This window comes from Choloepus didactylus, chromosome 7 (genome assembly GCF_015220235.1).
Source record: "Choloepus didactylus isolate mChoDid1 chromosome 7, mChoDid1.pri, whole genome shotgun sequence".
NCBI classification, from domain to species: Eukaryota; Metazoa; Chordata; class Mammalia; order Pilosa; family Megalonychidae; genus Choloepus; species Choloepus didactylus.
In genome coordinates, this window is record NC_051313.1 from 119,977,970 (window position 1) to 119,995,532 (window position 17,563).

Here is a 17,563-nt window from a genome sequence, read left to right on the forward strand (position 1 = left end):
TATTGGGAACCTTTGCTAAAAATCAAGATTTGTCCTCAGACTCCTTATCTCAGGGACTAAACATTTTTTAAAAATTTTGTCGAAAGTAACATGACACATGTTTAAAATGCACGAATCATACGTTTACACAAACTTCCCAACAATTTTCAGTAGGAAGTTTCTGTAGGGTGTAAACAAAGCATGCTGCGGACTGCACTGTCAAAGAAACCAACAAAAACCGGTAAGGGAATCTTGCAGCCTTGTGGCCAAAGCCGAGCCCGCGCCTGCGTGTTGGGAGTCGGCCGCTCCGGGAGGAAGTGGCCTGGCAGGAAGCACCGCCCTCTTGCCTGCAGCGTTACCCCGCCCGCCCGCCTTTCCCGAGTTGTGAACCCACCGCGCCTTGGTTTTCCTTGGCTCAGAGCTTTCAAAGGCTTTTTCCGCGGCGGCTGCGCGACCCTGTCCCGCCCCACGCGCGGGCTCGTGCTCCAGGTGCCTCCCGGCCCCCGACCCGCGGCCCCCGCCCTCTACTTCCCCGTGCGGCCAGCGGCTCGCGGCGCGGACATCATGGTAGGTTCCGTGACGTCACAAGGGGGGGCCCTCCGGGAGCGCGGGCGGTTTGGGGACAGTGGGGGGTGCGGGCTTTGTCCCTCTGGGCTGGAATTGAACCAGGGGGATTTTCTCTCTCTCCTTTGTTCCTGCGCCTCAAGTTCATTGAAGCACTTGGGAGAAAATGGGATTTTTTTTTCTTGTCTTATGAGAAAAAACTCCAAAACAAAATACGAGAGAGAGGCTTGAGGGAAAAGCTAGACATAAGAAGCGTTTTCTAGTCGGAGAACGGGCTTCGGGAGCGCGCGGGTTCGGGTGGGATGCTTTCCACAATTAACTAGTAATGGTCAGGCATCCCAAGAGAGGTGGGACGTTTGAGATTGCGGGGCCGGGGGTCTCGAGGGATGCGGGGCAGAGCCGCTCTCTGGGGCTTCAAGTGAGGGGCTCAGTTGAGTGTGCACAACGTTTGGGCTTCAGCCTTTCATCCCTGTCATGTGAGTCTTCTTTCCTGTGAAGTTTTGAGAACTGCCGGGGATGCGGTGGAGATCCCAATAACTAGCACCCGAGAAATGGCAGGGAACACCCCCTCTACCGTGACCTCCCCATGTGATGGTTTTCTCCTGTCGCCCAATAGCTCTTCTACTCCTTTTTCAAGTCCCTCGTGGGAAAGGATGTGGTTGTGGAACTCAAGAATGACCTAAGGTAGGTACCTATTCCAACAAATCTGTAGGGGATGATTGTGCCCAGGGACCTGGAACCCCTTTAATTTGACAAGTGTTTGAGGGCTGGGCAAGGTGGGAGAGATACTGAAGAAATAAATGATCAGCCCTTGCCTTCAGCTTACACATTAACTGGGGAGTTGTGTTTTGGAAAATATACAAAGTAATATATAATTTAAAGAGTAAAGACTGGAGAGACGTCAGAAGGTGGAGATAGCAATAAAATTTTTTCCTACTAAATGAACAGAATTTTTATTTTTTCTGATTAAATTATATACTCCTTTGACTCAAATTCTAGAAATTTAAGAATCACTTCCTCAAGATAAAATGTACAAAGATGTTTGTAGCTTTATTTGTAATACCCAGAGTTGGAAACAGTAGGGAATCAGTTTATTAAATTGTGGCACTTCCATGCTGTACGTACTGTGGATTTCAATTTATGGCACCGATGCCACTGTCAATGCACATATTGGACTTGGAAGACTCTAAGGCAGTCCCATGGGTTGGGGGAAGAGCTCTTTCTCTTATCCTTGTTGTCAGACCACATTTGTGCCAAACAGCTCCTCCTCAAGGGGTTGAATGAAGTGGCACCACCTTTTGCAATTCCTGAAAGTTGCTTCCACTGCAACTGGTGTAGTGTCAAAAGTTTTTGAGCAGGCAGGGATATGGTGAGACTGCCAAAGAAGCAGGAGGTCTCAGACACTGAATTTCAGACTTTTAGAATTTTACAAAAATGGGGGGTAGGGGTGGGGTGGGAGGTCCAACATAGAATTGTCAACTTTATTTTTGGTAAGATAAGGACACTTTAAAAAGTGCCGTTATCATCATCTCATTTAAAAGGCTTTTTTTTAAATACTAAAAAGTAGGAAAGACAATTAGAGCAGTTATTCTTAGGAAAAAACTACTGACAACCTTAAATACAATACATGCACACAGACTATGTTATACTGTGTTTCCTAGTTTGTGATGGACTCATAAAATCTTTGAGTATACATCAATGAAAACCACAGTTCTAAGGAACTTAGACTCTGGAGAGGACATGCAGGACAGTTAGGGTCAAGGTGACCAGGTTGGAGTCTGGTTTGGATTGAGGTGCTCCAAAACCTGGGTTTGTAGAAGTCAAACTAGAAAGGGATTACAGAAACATTGAAAGGAAGTCCGCAGACAATAGGGATTCACAGCTCATGGAGGGAGAAGAAGTACAATTCATAGGATTTGATGTTGTGGTACTTAAAGTATGGTAGCCACTGACAGAAATTAAAGAAATTGAGAGAAACTAAAGAAATTTAAAAAGTTGGGAGAGAGCTCCATGACTTGGAGCACTGGTGTTTAGATAACATTCCTCATTAACATTCATGGGGCTCAAGGATTGGGGAAGGGAGTAGATACCCCTGCATCATCAAGAGCATTTCTAGCTACCTTTATCTACATATAAGGCTTCTAGTTCCAAAGCAATAACTGTTTGAAAATAGCTGATGGTTCTGGGGGTCAGACTTGGACTGAAATCCCTGTCTATTTGTTCTAAACTTGGATATGTTATACAACCTCTCTGAGCCTCTCTACTTCTGTCTTGTAAGGTGGCTGTTAAAATTACAAATACAGGGCTCATGCTTAACAGTTGTTTGATGGTAGCTATTAAGAGTGGGTTGGTTTAGGGAGGGGAAGATTTAGGGTCTAAATAACATACCACTTAAAGCTCTTTCTTACTCCAGGGCTTAGAAATGCCCCCTTGGGTTCCACCTTTTCTGGGCTTCCTCACATTTTCACTTCTGCCAACCATGCCTTCATCACAGCCCTGAAGTCACCAAGTCACCTCTGTGTTGATTTTGGTGTAAACTAATAACAGTTCTTCCCTCTACCCCCAACAGCATCTGCGGAACCCTCCATTCTGTGGATCAGGTGAGATAAAGCAAGGGCCAAGAATCAGGTCTTGGGGAAGGAGAGGAAAGGTTTAAGGGCTGGGTACTTGCAGCTTGTTTCTAGGATTAATGATGGTGTCCATCTTCTCTTCTTAGTATCTCAACATCAAATTAACTGACATCAGTGTCACAGACCCTGAGAAATATCCTCATATGGTGAGTCAGGGATGGCCAAGAAGAGGAAAGACCTCCAAAAGCAGGAGGCCTCTGGGTGGGTAGCGGACATTTTTAAGGGTGTTTTCACATTTGTCCATCTATGTTTAGTTATCAGTGAAGAACTGCTTCATCCGGGGCTCAGTGGTCCGCTATGTGCAGTTGCCAGCAGATGAGGTTGACACACAGTTGCTACAGGATGCAGCAAGGAAGGAGGCCCTGCAGCAGAAACAGTGATGGCTCCTCCTCCCTTCCCTTCCCTTCCCTTTTCCAGTGGTGTTGCTTGACCTCATCCCTGTCCAGGATTCCTTGTCCCCAATACTTGAGATTTTTGTGTGTGTGTATTTTATATTGAAGCCTTTTTTTTTTTTTTTATAAGGATGAGTGGATGATAGAAATAAAAGTGGGGAGCAGCTATGGTCTGTTGAGAATGAGAGGTTCAGTAGGGTGGGGAACTTGTGTAAAGCCTTCCCAGTCCCCAGCACCTGCCTTCTCATTACTTCCCTGGAGCTCAAGGGAAAGTCTCCTAATCTCCAGGGCAGGATATGATTCCATATGGGGGTGAAGGACTTGTCCCGCATCGGGAATAAAATTTATGATGCAAATTTGAGTTCTGGTTCTGTGGTCTGTTGGGTGGTAAACTGTGGGGTGGGAAGGGAATGTTGGATTCATCCAAGCCCTGTTACTCTGCTCCCACAGCCAAGAATCCATCCCAACTTCTCAGCATCATCTGCCGCGACTCTCCTTGTATTAATCCATAAAATACCTCATCTGGACTGTACCGTGTGGCCTGAACATGCCCCTACCCAGAGTTCCTCACTCCAGCCTTTTGCTTATACTGTACATGCAACTGGGGTTGCTCACCGCCCTCCACCTCTGTGTACTTCCATAAATGTGACAGCCAATGCCTTGAGACACCAAGTGCCTAAGAGGTTTCCGGCACTCTAAATATATATACCGGGAAATACAAGTGACACGACTTGCAGTGTGGAGAGATTTATGACTGGGAATTATTAACTTTTCATTCACTCTGTCAGCAACTGAGTTTCCGCTACAGATGGAATTCACAGCTGACCTTAGAGGACATCTCGCGTGACTCTTTCACCTCAGAATAAAGAAACAAAGCTCAGAGAGGGAGCTGGACGCTGGCTCTTGGCGAAGCGGCCCTCCCCCTGCCGGTCGGCTCCCTCCTCGGTGTCCTTCTCACTACCCGAAATGCGCCGCGCCGCGCCGCCCTCCCCCGGCCTGGCCTGGCACAGTCCCCCTGACACTTCCCCGGCCGCCCGCTGGGCGCCGCCCTCCCCTGCCGGCAGCCCCGGCGCTCGCGCGCGCCCGTCTGGAAGACCCGTGCAGGGTGTCCGCGGCGGCGCCTGACGGGGGTGCCGTTCTCGGGGGCGCCCTCCCTTTCTGTGCCCGCGCGCCGCGCCGTTCCTCGTCAGCGCGCCCCGCGGCGGGAGTCTCGGGCCCTGGGGCAGGGACGAATAGGACAGTGGCCGCCCACACAGGCGGGACGCGGCCGCCCGCGCCAGGACCCGCAAGCCCGGAAAAGCTCCTTGTCACAAAGGGGAGTACACGTGGGCTCCGGCGGCGCGGCGGCGGTCGCAGGGAGCTAGGGTCGCCGGGAGGACCGCCTATCGCCCCCGCCCGCCCGACTCCTCGGCCTTTGCCACCCGGCCGGTAGCCGTGGCCGGCGCCCGGCTGCGAGGTGGATGCCCGGCCTGACCTGGCCGCCTCCCTCTAGTACGTACACGCTGCCCTAACGCGCATCCAGCCGGATGCCGAGGGGCCCCTAAGAGGACCCGCGATCGTGAGGAGTCCCTGTTCCCGAATTCCCCAGGCGCTTCCCACTGTCTTTGCCACTCTGAAAGCCGAGCCCTCGGCTCCTGAGGCCTGGTCAGACCCCCTGCCCTGGGGCGCCTGCGATAGAGGAGGCCCGGTGAGGGTTCCCTCTCTCATCAAATAGGACTGCCTTGAATCCCTCAGTCTTCCCCTGTATCTCTGTCTCCATAGGTTTTCCATCTCGTTCGGACCCCCTGCATAACCATGTCCATCCTCTACGTCTCCCCTCACCCGGATGCCTTCCCCAGCCTGCGAGCCCTCATAGCCGCGCGCTATGGTGAGGCAGGGGAGAGTCCAGGATGGGGAGGAGCCCACCCGCGCATCTGTCTCCAGCCTCCCCCGACCAGCAGGACTCCCTTTCCTCCACCTCGCCTGCCCGCCCTGGAACAGGGGCCCGGTGGGCTCTGGGTGTGGGGGGCCACTGCTGTGGCCCAGCTGCTGTGGCCAGCAGGCTTAGGGGGCCCTGGCGGTAGCCAGGCAGCTGTCCTTGTCCAACAGTGGGTCAGTTATGCCGACACGGAGCTAATACCAGCTGCCTGTGGGGCAACCCTTCCAGCCCTGGGACTCCGAAGTTCTGCCCAAGACCCCCAGGTGAGTGGTGAGAAGGAAAGAGAGGAAGGTGGGAGATTACAAGGAAAGAAGCAAGGATTGGGATGGATACTGAGATAGGAAGATAGTGTGTCAGATGTGGGAAGATTTCCCTCAAATCCCAGATTGCCACCTGGTACAGTAACCTTGAGCACATTAAATTCTCTGAACCTTAGTCTCTTTTTGTCTGTAAAATGAAAGTGATGTAATACCTGCCTCACTGAGTTAAGAAGATTAAAAGGTGTGTGCAAAACACTTAACCTCGATGCCTGGAGCTTTAAAGGCTCTGAGTAAATTGATGAGTCAAACTGGATGAGGATGAAGGTTACTTTGAATTGTGCGAAAAAACTGGGTGAAGGATTGATGAGGAGAAACAGGTTGGGCCAGGAGAGATGACAGTTGCTGGGGGGAGATAACCGTTTATGGAGCGCCCCACCAGATTGTAACTGCATGTGCCTGCAGAACGGGACTGTGCCTCAGTGTCCTTGTAGCTCCACCTCTTGTCCCTTTGCGGAGTTCTGAGCATATGGTGGATATTTAGTATTTCTTGAACGAATGAATATGTGACATAGACCCTTGTTTGCTCCCTCAGATCCTGATCACCCTATTTAAAATAGAGGCCCCCTCTTCTGGAATTCCCTCTCCCCCTCACCCTGCTTTATTTTTCTCCATAGCACTTAAGGAGAAAAATAGGATAATGCATTATATATTTGCTCATTTATTGTCACTCCCCCTAGAATGTAAACTACCGGGTCAAGGGCTCGGTCGGTTTAACTTGTCTTCTTGTTCCCTAGACAAGTGCCTGGCACATAGTAGGTGATTAATAAATATTTGTTGAAGCAATTGCTGTGTTGTCTCATGTAATCTTCACTCTAGCTTCCCATGCCTCTGACACATAGTGTTCAGTAGGAGTTGTTGAATAAATGGAGAGAAAGTATTTTTATTGTGACCATGTGAGCAAAGATGAAACTGGCCTCAGGTGGGTGGGTTTGTGGGAGTGGAGGGAGGCCAAATGGTTTGGGTTCCAGGTGAGGTGGTTGGGGAGTGGTGTTGAGGTGGGCCAGCCTTGTCTGGTCTTACCCTCTTCCCCTTCCTGCCAGGCTGCGCTGGGGGCCCTAGGCCGGGCCCTGAGCCCCTTGGAGGAGTGGCTTCGCCAGCACACCTATCTGGCCAGGGAGGCCCCCACTTTGGCTGACCTGGCAGCTGTCACGGCTTTGCTGCTGCCTTTCCGATATGTGAGTCGCTGAGTTCTGGGGAAGAATGAGGGGACTCCCTCAGACCTCACTGTAGGATGACTAAGGGTAGCTCATTTTTTTCTCTGTCCCAGGTCCTGGACCCTTCCGCCCGCCGGATCTGGGGTAATGTGACTCGCTGGTTTGTCACATGTGTCCAGCAGCCAGAATTCCGGGCTGTGCTAGGAGAGGTGGTTCTGTGCTCAGGTGCTAGACCTGTCTCCCAACAGCCAGGTGAGAAAGGATGGGCAGTGGGAGGGTAGGGGTTCCTTTGGAGCCTTCTGTGCAACGCACTTCCTTTTTTCTCTTGGGAATGGCAAATTCACTGCGGCAGGGAGAGATCCAAATGGGGGAACCCTCGGGCAGCTGGAATAGCCCATCTGAAACATACATAGTAGTAGGTTCATGAAGGATCCCCAGAGGGCTGAATCTACATTTCTCTGCCTTTCTCCAGGGCCTGAGTTTCCTGCACCACCAAAGACAGCTGCTCAGCTCAAGAAAGAGGCAAAGAAACGGGAGAAGCTAGAGAAATTTCAACAGAAGCAGAAGATCCAGCAGCAGCAGCCACCTCCAGGGGAGGTAAGAGGCTACGGTTGGAACTAGAAGGATGGTTGGTGCTGGTGATGGGGTGGCTGACATCTGGGCCTATATCTTATCCCTCCTATCAGAAGAAACCAAAACCAGAGAAGAAGGAGAAAAGGGATCCTGGTGTCATTACCTATGATCTCCCAACCCCACCTGGGGAAAAGAAAGGTATTGGGAGGGGGGAGTGACCTTCCACCACTATCCTCCTCAACTGCTCCTTGCAAGCTTTTACCCCTTCTTGCTCTGTCCTTGTTTCTACCGCTTTGTTTGGTGAGGGTTTGCAGATCCCAACATGATCAAGAGAGGCCCAGGTCCTTCTCTGCTGGCCCTTCCCCTTCCCAGCTGCTCCTGGCCTCAGCACTGACCTAGCCTGGGCACTGACCCTGCTTCTCCTCCCCCCCAGATGTCAGTGGCACCATGCCCGACTCCTACAGCCCTCAATATGTGGAGGCTGCCTGGTACCCTTGGTGGGAGCAGCAGGGCTTCTTCAAGCCAGAGTATGGGGTGAGTAGGTGCTGTTGCCCAGGCCTGGAGGGGTTGGGGGTAGGGAAGGACAGGGCTGAAGGACATATTGCCTGGGAACGGGTGGGGAGCGGTGACATGAGGCCTTAAGTGTGTGCCCCAACCCTCCTCCACCGGCAGCGTTCCAGTGTGTCAGTACCAAATCCCCGAGGTGTCTTCATGATGTGCATCCCACCCCCCAATGTGACAGGCTCTCTGCACCTGGGCCACGCACTGACCAACGCCATCCAGGACTGCCTGACCCGATGGTGAGTAGCATCCTCTCCTCTGCCTCTCTGGCTCCCCCTGCCCTGCACCCTCTTCTCTCCCACCATCTCACTCCTTCTCTACTGGCCCTCAGCTCTGCTCCCCAGGGAGACTACACTTCTTTTTTGGTCACTCCCATCTGATGCCTTAGTATCCTCCCCTAGTCAGAGAACCCCACCCAACATCCTCACCTGCAGACTGTCTTCCCTTCTACCTCTTTCTACTAAAAACAGCATTACTTTGAATTAAACAAGATGTATGTGAATATATTCATGTGAGATATTTAAGATTTCAAGTCTCCTTAGTAACCCCCCTTGCAGACCTGCATCCTTCCTGGAGATAGCCATTGTTTGTTATCACTTTGATGTGTGTCTTTCTAGATTTTTCTCATCTATTTATTTATCTACATATAACCATATAAATATATAGTTTCCATTTTAGGTGTTTTGATTTTTCTATTCTTTAATAGAAAAGGCTCACACCAAAGTTACTCTACAACTTTCTTCTTCCACTAAAGAGTTCGTCTTAGAGGTCTTTCCTTGTCCTTACAGAGAGACTGGCTTCACTTTAATTGCTTCATAGTATTCCATGGTGTGGGTACACCATACTGAAGTCATTTTTTTTTTATTAGTGGTTGTTCTGATCTTTCTCTGTTGAAACCCTTGCTGGAATACACATCTGTCCATGCTTCTCAAGCATATGTAGAAGGATTTCTCTGGTGTAGCCACCAGGAAGTGAGACTGCTCAGTTGGAGGGGCCTACCTTGTATTGCTGACGAATACACGCTGCCAGGTTGCCCCCCAGTTCAGCTTCCCTGTCCACACCTCCAAGCACTGAACGTGCCATGCTCTTGCCAACCCTAGATGTTAACGGTCTCTGTTTTGCCAACCAGTGGGTCCAAAATTGGTGTCTCTGTTATTTTCCTGTTTTTCTGATGACTGTTGAGGCTGTGCCTCTTGCCCTCGGTTTCTTGGCTAGTCAGGTTTACCCACTTGTGAATTTGTACCTATCGTTTACCCACTTTTCTTTTGGCTCTTTGTTATTTTTTCTTCTCATTGGTTGGTTTGTTAGAAATTTTTTTATGCATTCTTTTTAAAAATGCAGTTTTATTGAGATATATTCACATACCATACAATGATCCAAAGTGCACAATCATTTGTTCACAGTATCTTCAAATAGTTGTACATTCATCATCTTCATGCATTCTTGATAGTGATTTTTTGTTTGCTATATAAATTGTAAATGTTTTTTCCTATTCTAGCAAAACTTGCTTTTTAACTTCAGATAGAGAGTCTTCTGTTGTTCTGAGGTTTTACATTTTGATCCCGTCAACTTTTCCATGTTTTTCTTTGTGACTTTTGCTTTTGTGCCTGATTAAAGATGGCCTGTCCTACCTTGAAGATATAAACATACTCACCTAAGTTCCTCCCATTTTATATATATATTTGGAAGCTGTGTTAATTTCTATGCTTTTCTCATAGTTTTGTTTCTTGGGTTGAGTTCTTTGATCTGTCCAAAATTTATTTTTGTGACTATTGGGAAGTAGGAAGAAAAATTTTATTTTTTTCCAAATAATGAGTTAGTTGTCCCAAACAAATCTATTGAGTAGTTTGTTCTTCCCTACTGATTTGAAATGCCACCTTTAACAGTTGTTAAACTTCCTCAGATCTGTTTCCAGACAGTATTTTGTTTCCCTCATCTGTTTGTTTTTTCTTCTGCCATAACTTATTCTTTCATTCATCCTTTCACACGTATTTTGCTATTTTTAGTTAGGTAAGAGCCTCTCTTTGTTTTTTTGTTTTGTTTTGTTTTTTTTCAAAAGTGCCTTGGCTATTCTTACATATCTTCTTGACTAATTTTATCATTGTGGGGCGGGGGCTCCTAGCTCCACCTGAGTTCATCGACTCCCTGCCCAGAAGTCCCTTTTCCTGTGGTGCCAGGCTCCACTGGCCTAGCTCACCGTCTGGGTGGGCCTTTGCGTAACCTCAGCTCTCCGTGTGCCCCCTGCAGGCACCGCATGCGCGGAGAGATCACCCTGTGGAACCCTGGCTGTGACCATGCGGGCATTGCCACCCAGGTGGTGGTAGAAAAGAAACTGTGGCGCGAGCAGGGGTTGAGCCGGCACCAGCTGGGCCGCGAGGCCTTTCTGCGGGAGGTCTGGAAGTGGAAGGAGGAGTGAGTATGCAGCGTGCCTGTGGGCATCGCGGCCTGGCCTCCCTGTCCCTCCCTCCCCCTCCCCTGCCCGGCAGAGGCCTGTCCCCTACGACCCCTGGCTGCAGGGTGCAGAGCCCCTCACATAGGCTGAGTATCAGGTGACTCCCAGGCCTGGGCCAGATTCAGGGGATGAGTGACCCCCATACCGCCCCATTAGCCACCCAGTGCCCAGTGTCTCCCTCCAGCCAAGGCCTGAGTGCTGATGCTGGCCTGCCTGTCCGTCCACTTCCAGGAAAGGTGACCGGATTTACCATCAGCTGAAGAAGCTTGGCAGCTCTTTGGACTGGGATCGAGCCTGTTTCACCATGGACTCTGTGAGCAAAGGGGTCTCGGGCCTGGGGCTGGAAAGGGAGGTTCCCCCAGGGTACGGCACCCACAGAAAAGAGCACATCTGCTGCAGCCCGTCCCCCAGGAGGTGAAATCACTCACAGGAAACCACTAAGGGCTCAACTGTCCACACCTCTCCCCACCTCACATCATTATCTTTCATGTTCCCTGTGTCACCTGTGAGATCCACAGTCCTCTAGGCAGCTCTCCAAGCTTCTGAATCAGGCCTCTGCACCAGCACCTGTCCCCAGCTGGGTGGCTTCCCTGCCATCTCCAGCATTACCAGGCTTGTTCCCTGGCCCTCAGGTCCTGTAGCTTCCTCTCGTCCTCAGTAAAAGCTTGTCTACCCTCCAGCCCTCAAAGGGGCCTGTGTGCTGAAAGGTGGGAGTCTAGGCCCTGCTCAGGAGGCCCAGTCTCCCTGGACCCTGCCACCTTGGCATGTCTGTCAGGGCCCCTCAGACACCAGGGCCCAGCTCTCTGATGTTCTCCTGCCGCCACCCCAGAAACTCTCAGCGGCTGTGACCGAGGCCTTTGTCCGGCTCCACGAGGAAGGGGTCATCTATCGCAGCACTCGCCTGGTCAACTGGTCCTGCACTCTCAACTCCGCCATCTCTGACATTGAGGTGTGCCCGTCTCCTGCTCTCCAGCTCTTTCCATCTCTAGCCCTGGCCCCTCCCCTGGACCACTCCCTTAATATACAACTTGCAGGTGGATAAGAAGGAGCTGACAGGTCGCACCCTGCTCTCCGTGCCTGGCTACAAGGAGAAAGTGGAGTTTGGGGTCCTTGTTTCCTTTGCCTACAAGGTCCAAGGCTCAGGTAGGAGCTGGGGGCACCAGAGTTCTGGGTGGGGGGCAAGGGGGATGAAGGGGGGGGCCAGGGCTGAGACCACAAGGCCTCCTGTCACCCCAGATAGCGACGAGGAGGTGGTGGTGGCAACAACTCGGATCGAGACGATGCTGGGAGATGTGGCCGTGGCTGTGCACCCCAATGACTCCAGATACCAGGTGGGGCAGGCGCGCTTCCCACATTGGGATGACGCTGGCAGAGATGGGCTCCCAGGCTTTTGTGGGAGCAGGCAGGGGCCTGAGACCCTTGGCTGAGGAGAGGGAATTGGATTAGAAGCTCAGTCTTTCAGCTTCTTTCCCAGCCCTGAAAATGGAGTCATTTGGGGGAGTCTGGATTTTGGGACAGTCAGGGCCCTGGGTGGAAGCCCTTGGCACATTTTGGTTTTTTATTTAAACTCTTCTTATGGTAACACATATGCAACCTAACATTTCCCCTTTTAAGCACTCACAAGTGCACATGTCAGTGGTGTTAATCACGTTCAGTGTGGTGCCACCGTCACCACCACGTGCTACCTTGGTGCATTGTTGACACCTCCCTCTGTCCCCAGCACCTGCAGGGGAAGCACCTGGTCCACCCGTTCCTGTCTCGGAGCCTCCCCGTTGTCTTCGATGATTTCGTGGACATGGAGTTTGGCACAGGTGAGCAGCGGCTGGCCCTGTAGAGGGAGGGAGAGTCCGAGGCCCATCAGGCACTCCCTGCCCAGGCGTCTTTTCTCCCTTTAAGTAAAAGAAAATAAGCTTCAACTGAACAGGCAGGACTTGGGCTGGGTCTCAAGGTGGTTGTATTAGGAAATGGGAGTTGAGTGTGGGAAGGGACTTTACTGAGCCCCTCGTGCCCCTGGCCCCCCATGCGCCCCCAGGTGCGGTGAAGATCACCCCCGCCCACGACCAGAACGACTGCGAGGTCGGGCAGCGGCACGGGCTGGAGGCCATCAGCATCATGGACTCCCGCGGGGCCCTCATCAACGTGCCCCCACCTTTCCTGGTGAGGCTGGGGGTGGCATGGGGGGGCCCGGGGCGGGGGGAAGAGGGGAGTATCTAGGCCTCGCCCTGATGGGGTCTCTCTCCCACCCAGGGCCTGCCCAGGTTTGAGGCCAGGAAGGCCGTGCTGGCAGCACTGAAGGAGAAGGGACTGTTCCGTGGCATGGAGGACAACCCCATGGTGGTGCCACTTTGCAAGTGAGGGTGGGGATCAGGGAAGGGCGGGGCGCAGGGGCTCCTCAGGGGGTTCATCGCCCCACCCCCCCACCCCTGTGCACCCCCAGCCGCTCCAAGGACGTGGTGGAGCCTCTGCTGCGGCCGCAGTGGTACGTGCGCTGTGGGGAGATGGCCCAGGCCGCCAGCGCAGCTGTGAGGCGGGGCGATCTCCGCATCCTGCCTGAGGCCCATCGGCGCACGTGGCACGCCTGGATGGATAACATTCGGTGCGTGGTCCCCCAGGGTGGAGAGGGTGGCTGGGCAAGGGGCTGAGCAGGCTGCAGGCCAGGGCGCTGTCCTGTCCTCCCTGAACCTCCCCTCCCGCCCCCGGCCCGTTTGCAGGGACTGGTGCATCTCCCGGCAGCTGTGGTGGGGCCATCGCATCCCGGCCTACTTCATCACCATCAGCGACCCAGCTGTACCCCCCGGGGAGGTGAGGGCAGGGCCAGAGCTGGAGACTGGACCCTTTAGGGGAGCTGTGGGTTTGTTGGTTCCTTGGTAGGAGTGGGTCAGGGCTTCAGGGTTCACGGGGCCAGGCAGACAAGCCCCCTTGGATGCTCATTCCGCCCTTGGCAGGACCCCGACGGGCGGTACTGGGTAAGTGGGCGCAGTGAGGCCGAGGCCCGGGAGAAGGCGGCCAAGGAGTTTGGAGTGTCCCCAGACAAGATCAGTCTCCAGCAAGGCAAGGCAGGGCTTTGGGGGTGGGAGGGCAGAATTGGGGCTCTGATCCTCATCTCTGTGTCCTCTGACCTGTGACCTTCGGCCTTCCTCAGATGAGGACGTGTTGGACACCTGGTTCTCCTCCGGCCTCTTCCCATTCTCCATCCTGGGCTGGCCCAACCAGGTGCATTCCCGGGGCCAGGCAAGGGTGGGGGGTTCTTGGAATTGGGTGCTTGGCTTCCCATCACACCCTCTTCTGCCCCCAGTCAGAAGACCTGAGTGTGTTCTACCCGGGAACACTGCTGGAGACAGGCCATGACATCCTGTTCTTCTGGGTGGCTCGGATGGTCATGCTGGGGCTGAAGCTCACCGGCAGGCTGCCCTTCAGAGAGGTGCGCAGGTGCCGTGACCCCACCCCCAGCCCACTCCTCACCTGCCCGCCTCCTGTGCTGTAGGCTGAGCGTGGGTAGGCCCCGAGGGAGGGCTCCTTGGATGGCTGTGGGGGGTCCCAGCCAGGAGGGCTTGTGGCAGCCAAAATCCAGCCTGTGCCCTGGCACAGGGCTTCGTCTTCCCAGAGGAGAGAGCACCTACTAATTCGCATAAAGGCACTGAGTGGCCTGCAGGGGATGCTGGGAGGGGCCTGAGGTGTCGGCGTGGGGCAGAGCTGATGCCAGGTCGGTGGGGGCAGGGGGGTGGCATTGAGGCCTTGGTGTGCCCTTGGCCTCACGGGCCCCTCCTGCCCCTCAGGTCTACCTCCATGCCATTGTGCGAGACGCCCACGGCCGGAAGATGAGCAAGTCTCTGGGCAATGTCATTGACCCCCTGGATGTCATCCATGGGGTCTCCCTGCAGGTGGGGCCGGGGGGTGGGCCAGGCCAGGAGGGGGCAATGGGGCTGTGACCACGGCCACCTCACCGCTCCCCCCACCCCCAGGGCCTCCACGACCAGTTACTGAACAGCAACCTGGATCCCAGTGAGGTGGAGAAGGCTAAAGAAGGGCAGGTACGGAGGGTGAGGCCCTGAGGACTGCAGTGGGAGCAGAGGGTAGGAGGGCTGGCTGAAGACACCCCCTCTCTACCCCTGCTCCCGTAGAGGGCCGACTTCCCAGTGGGAATTCCTGAGTGTGGCACCGATGCTCTCCGCTTTGGTCTCTGCGCCTACACATCCCAGGGTATGGCCCCCAAAACCTCTCCCAGCTCCGCTCCTGCCTGAGGCCCACCCTCTCCTCCACCCTTGGCCCCTGGTGGCCGTGGGTTGGGGAGGGAGACCTGGTGAGGATCACACTTCACCCCCCACCCAGGCCGCGACATCAACCTGGATGTGAACCGGATATTGGGTTATCGCCACTTCTGCAACAAGCTCTGGAACGCCACCAAGTTTGCCCTCCGTGGCCTTGGGAAGGGTTTCGTGCCCTCACCTACCTCCGAGGTGTGGGCCTGCTGGGTGGTCATCAAGCAAAGCCTGTGTTGTGCCAGGATGGCAGCCAGCATCCAAGGCCCAGCCCCTGACCCCAGGGAGCCTTCATCTAATAGGGAGTGGGGGGTGGGGGGCAGATGGTTCACAGGGCTTGGGGGTCCTCCCCACAGGTGGCTGGCTGAGGGCCTGGGGTGTATGCTTGGTTGCCTTGGACCCCGTCTGGCTCCCTGACCTTGGGCATGTGCCCCCTGGGCCTGTGGGGCCCCCTGGCTGATAAGCACCCCTGTCCCCAGCCTGGAGGCCACGAGAGCCTAGTGGACCGCTGGATCCGCAGCCGGCTGGCTGAGGCCGTGAGGCTCAGCAACCAGGGCTTCCAGGCCTATGATTTCCCAGCTGTCACCACCGCCCAATACAGCTTCTGGCTCTATGAGCTCTGTGACGTCTACCTGGTGAGAAGCAGCAGAGGGAGGTCCCTGGGGAGTGGTAGGGGTGGCAGGGGCAGCAGAGCCCTGGGCCAGCTTTGCCAGTGGTTGGCCTCAAGGTGAGCCACCACTTCCCCTTCCTGGTCCCCACTGGCTCAGTGAGGGCTCGAGGTTAGACCTTCCCCAACCCTGCCCCCTGTACCTATACCTCCCCGCCCCATAGGAGTGCCTGAAGCCTGTACTGAACGGGGTGGACCAGGTGGCAGCCGAGTGCGCCCGCCAGACCCTCTACACCTGCCTGGACGTCGGCCTGCGGCTGCTCTCACCCTTCATGCCCTTTGTGACCGAGGAGCTATTCCAGAGGCTGCCCCGGCGGACACCCCAGGCACCCCCCAGCCTCTGCGTTACCCCCTACCCAGAGCCCTCGGAGGTATGAGGTGTGTTTGGTGGGGTAGGGGGTGTCTCTGGACTGCCCCCTCCAGCCTCCCTCACGCTCCCTCTGCCCACAGTGCTCCTGGAAGGACCCTGAGGCTGAAGCCGCCCTGGAGCTGGCACTAAGCATCACGCGAGCTGTGCGCTCCCTGCGTGCCGACTACAACCTCACCCGGACCCGGCCTGACTGTGAGCCTCAGACCCCCGTGCCCTCCCATGCCGCTGCCCCTCACCCACTCCGGGCGCCCACCCAGTGTCTGGCCACGACTGCCTCGTCTCCTGTCTCCTTGAGGCCACGCCTCACCTTCCGCCCTCCCCCACAGGTTTCCTGGAAGTGGCTGAGGAGGCCACGGGCACCCTGGCGTCAGCAGTGTCGGTCTATGTGCAGGCGCTGGCCAGCGCGGGTGTGGTGGCCGTCCTGGCCCTGGGGGCTCCCGCACCTCAGGGCTGCGCTGTGGCCCTGGCCTCTGACCGCTGCTCCGTCCACCTGCAGCTGCAGGGACTGGTTGACCCGGCCCGGGAGCTGGGCAAGCTGCAGGCCAAGCGTGGGGAGGCACAGCGGCAAGCCCAGCGCCTGCAGGAGCGCCGCGCCGCTCCGGGCTACCCTGCCAAGGTGCCCCTCGCAGTCCAGGAGACAGATGAAGCCAAGGTGTGGTGGGGCGGAGGGAGGGGGGCCCCCCTCCCCATTTCCCTCTCCCTCAGCTCCCTCTATCATCAAATCCCAGATCATGAGTCTGGACTCATTGCCCAGCCCTGGGGAATCTGGGGGAGCCCAGGGCCCAGGCTCCTTGAGCATGGGGGGTGTGTGTCTGGAGGGGAACAGATCAGGAAGAGGGGGCAGCCCAGGGTCACACAGCAAATTGGAGATGGAGGCAGGCCTAGACCCGGGTGTCCTGCCTCCCGGCCAGGCCCCAAACTCCTCCTGCTGCTCACACATGGAACCCACAGGCCTGGGGCTGGGCTGGGACCCCACGGGGCTGACCCAGGAAGGCCAGGCTCGCCTCCCAGTGCTCTCTCCGCACACTCACCACTCCGGGGAAGAGCAGGGGGTGAACCTCACCCAGGCACAGCAGCAGTGGGGCTGAGTTCTGAGCCTCGACAAGTGAATGCGGTTTCTCCATTTTCTGAATTGCCCTCTGAGGGCTGGCGGTATTATCTCCATTTTACAAATGAAGGTTTAGTGCCTTGCTGGGACTTTTGTCTGCCTCGAACCTTGAGCTCCTGACCACTGGACACTGGGGCAGGGGTCTGGGTGGGACATGTGGGCTCTGAGGCCCTTTTGTCCTGAGGGTCTGACCACTCTGTGGGAAAAGGTAAGACCCAAAAGGCCAGGTCATGGTAAAAACGGGAGGGGGTGCCGGAGGGGAAGGTAGAATTTGGGGGTACAGGGCTAGGCAAGCACACACACTTACCTGAACTTACCCTCCCAGGGTCCTCCCCCATCTTTCCAACTTTGCCCCCTCTGCCATCCTGGGTGTTTGGAGGCCTCTCTTGGGCCCAGGTCCTCACCACCCCCTCTTGCACCCCCAGCTCCAACAGACGGAAGCAGAGCTCAGGAAGGTGGACGAGGCCATCGCCCTGTTTGAGAAGATGCTGTGATACTCCCAACTCCCACCCTCACAACCCCCAGTGGTCCACCATGAGGATGGCAGCAATAAAATATTTTGCCACAAAACCATCTTTCGTCTGTGTGCATGGGGTGTGGGTGGGGAGGGGGTGCT

The 17,563-nt window shown here is 54.9% G+C and overlaps 2 protein-coding genes across 3 annotated transcripts; both read left to right on the forward strand.

Moving 5' to 3' along the window:
- The first annotated feature begins 165 nt into the window (after positions 1-165).
- LSM2 (LSM2 homolog, U6 small nuclear RNA and mRNA degradation associated) lies at positions 166-3,926 on the forward strand. Its single transcript, XM_037842910.1, has 5 exons — positions 166-546; positions 1,160-1,227; positions 3,113-3,143; positions 3,260-3,319; positions 3,428-3,926. Exons 1-5 carry the CDS (start codon positions 181-183, stop codon positions 3,551-3,553), a joined length of 651 nt encoding a protein of 216 aa, XP_037698838.1. The 5' UTR covers positions 166-180; the 3' UTR covers positions 3,554-3,926.
- Positions 3,927-4,695: 769 nt separating this feature from the next.
- VARS1 (valyl-tRNA synthetase 1) lies at positions 4,696-17,517 on the forward strand. Of its 2 annotated transcripts, none has more exons than XM_037842907.1 (30): positions 4,696-5,056; positions 5,327-5,746; positions 6,844-6,978; positions 7,071-7,209; positions 7,430-7,554; positions 7,644-7,728; positions 7,964-8,064; positions 8,203-8,330; positions 10,339-10,503; positions 10,775-10,856; positions 11,373-11,492; positions 11,578-11,686; positions 11,780-11,874; positions 12,264-12,354; positions 12,576-12,700; positions 12,791-12,894; positions 12,981-13,139; positions 13,255-13,345; positions 13,489-13,594; positions 13,686-13,756; positions 13,839-13,964; positions 14,320-14,424; positions 14,506-14,574; positions 14,665-14,743; positions 14,873-15,000; positions 15,282-15,437; positions 15,634-15,840; positions 15,920-16,031; positions 16,166-16,491; positions 17,373-17,517. In XM_037842907.1, the coding sequence occupies exons 2-30, from the start codon at positions 5,360-5,362 to the stop codon at positions 17,439-17,441; spliced, it is 3,795 nt and encodes a 1,264-aa protein (XP_037698835.1). In that variant the 5' UTR covers positions 4,696-5,056; positions 5,327-5,359; the 3' UTR covers positions 17,442-17,517. The 2 variants fall into 2 exon arrangements, with proteins under 2 accessions (XP_037698835.1, XP_037698836.1); XM_037842908.1 differs by having other exon boundaries at positions 7,647-7,728.
- The last annotated feature ends 46 nt before the right edge of the window (positions 17,518-17,563 follow it).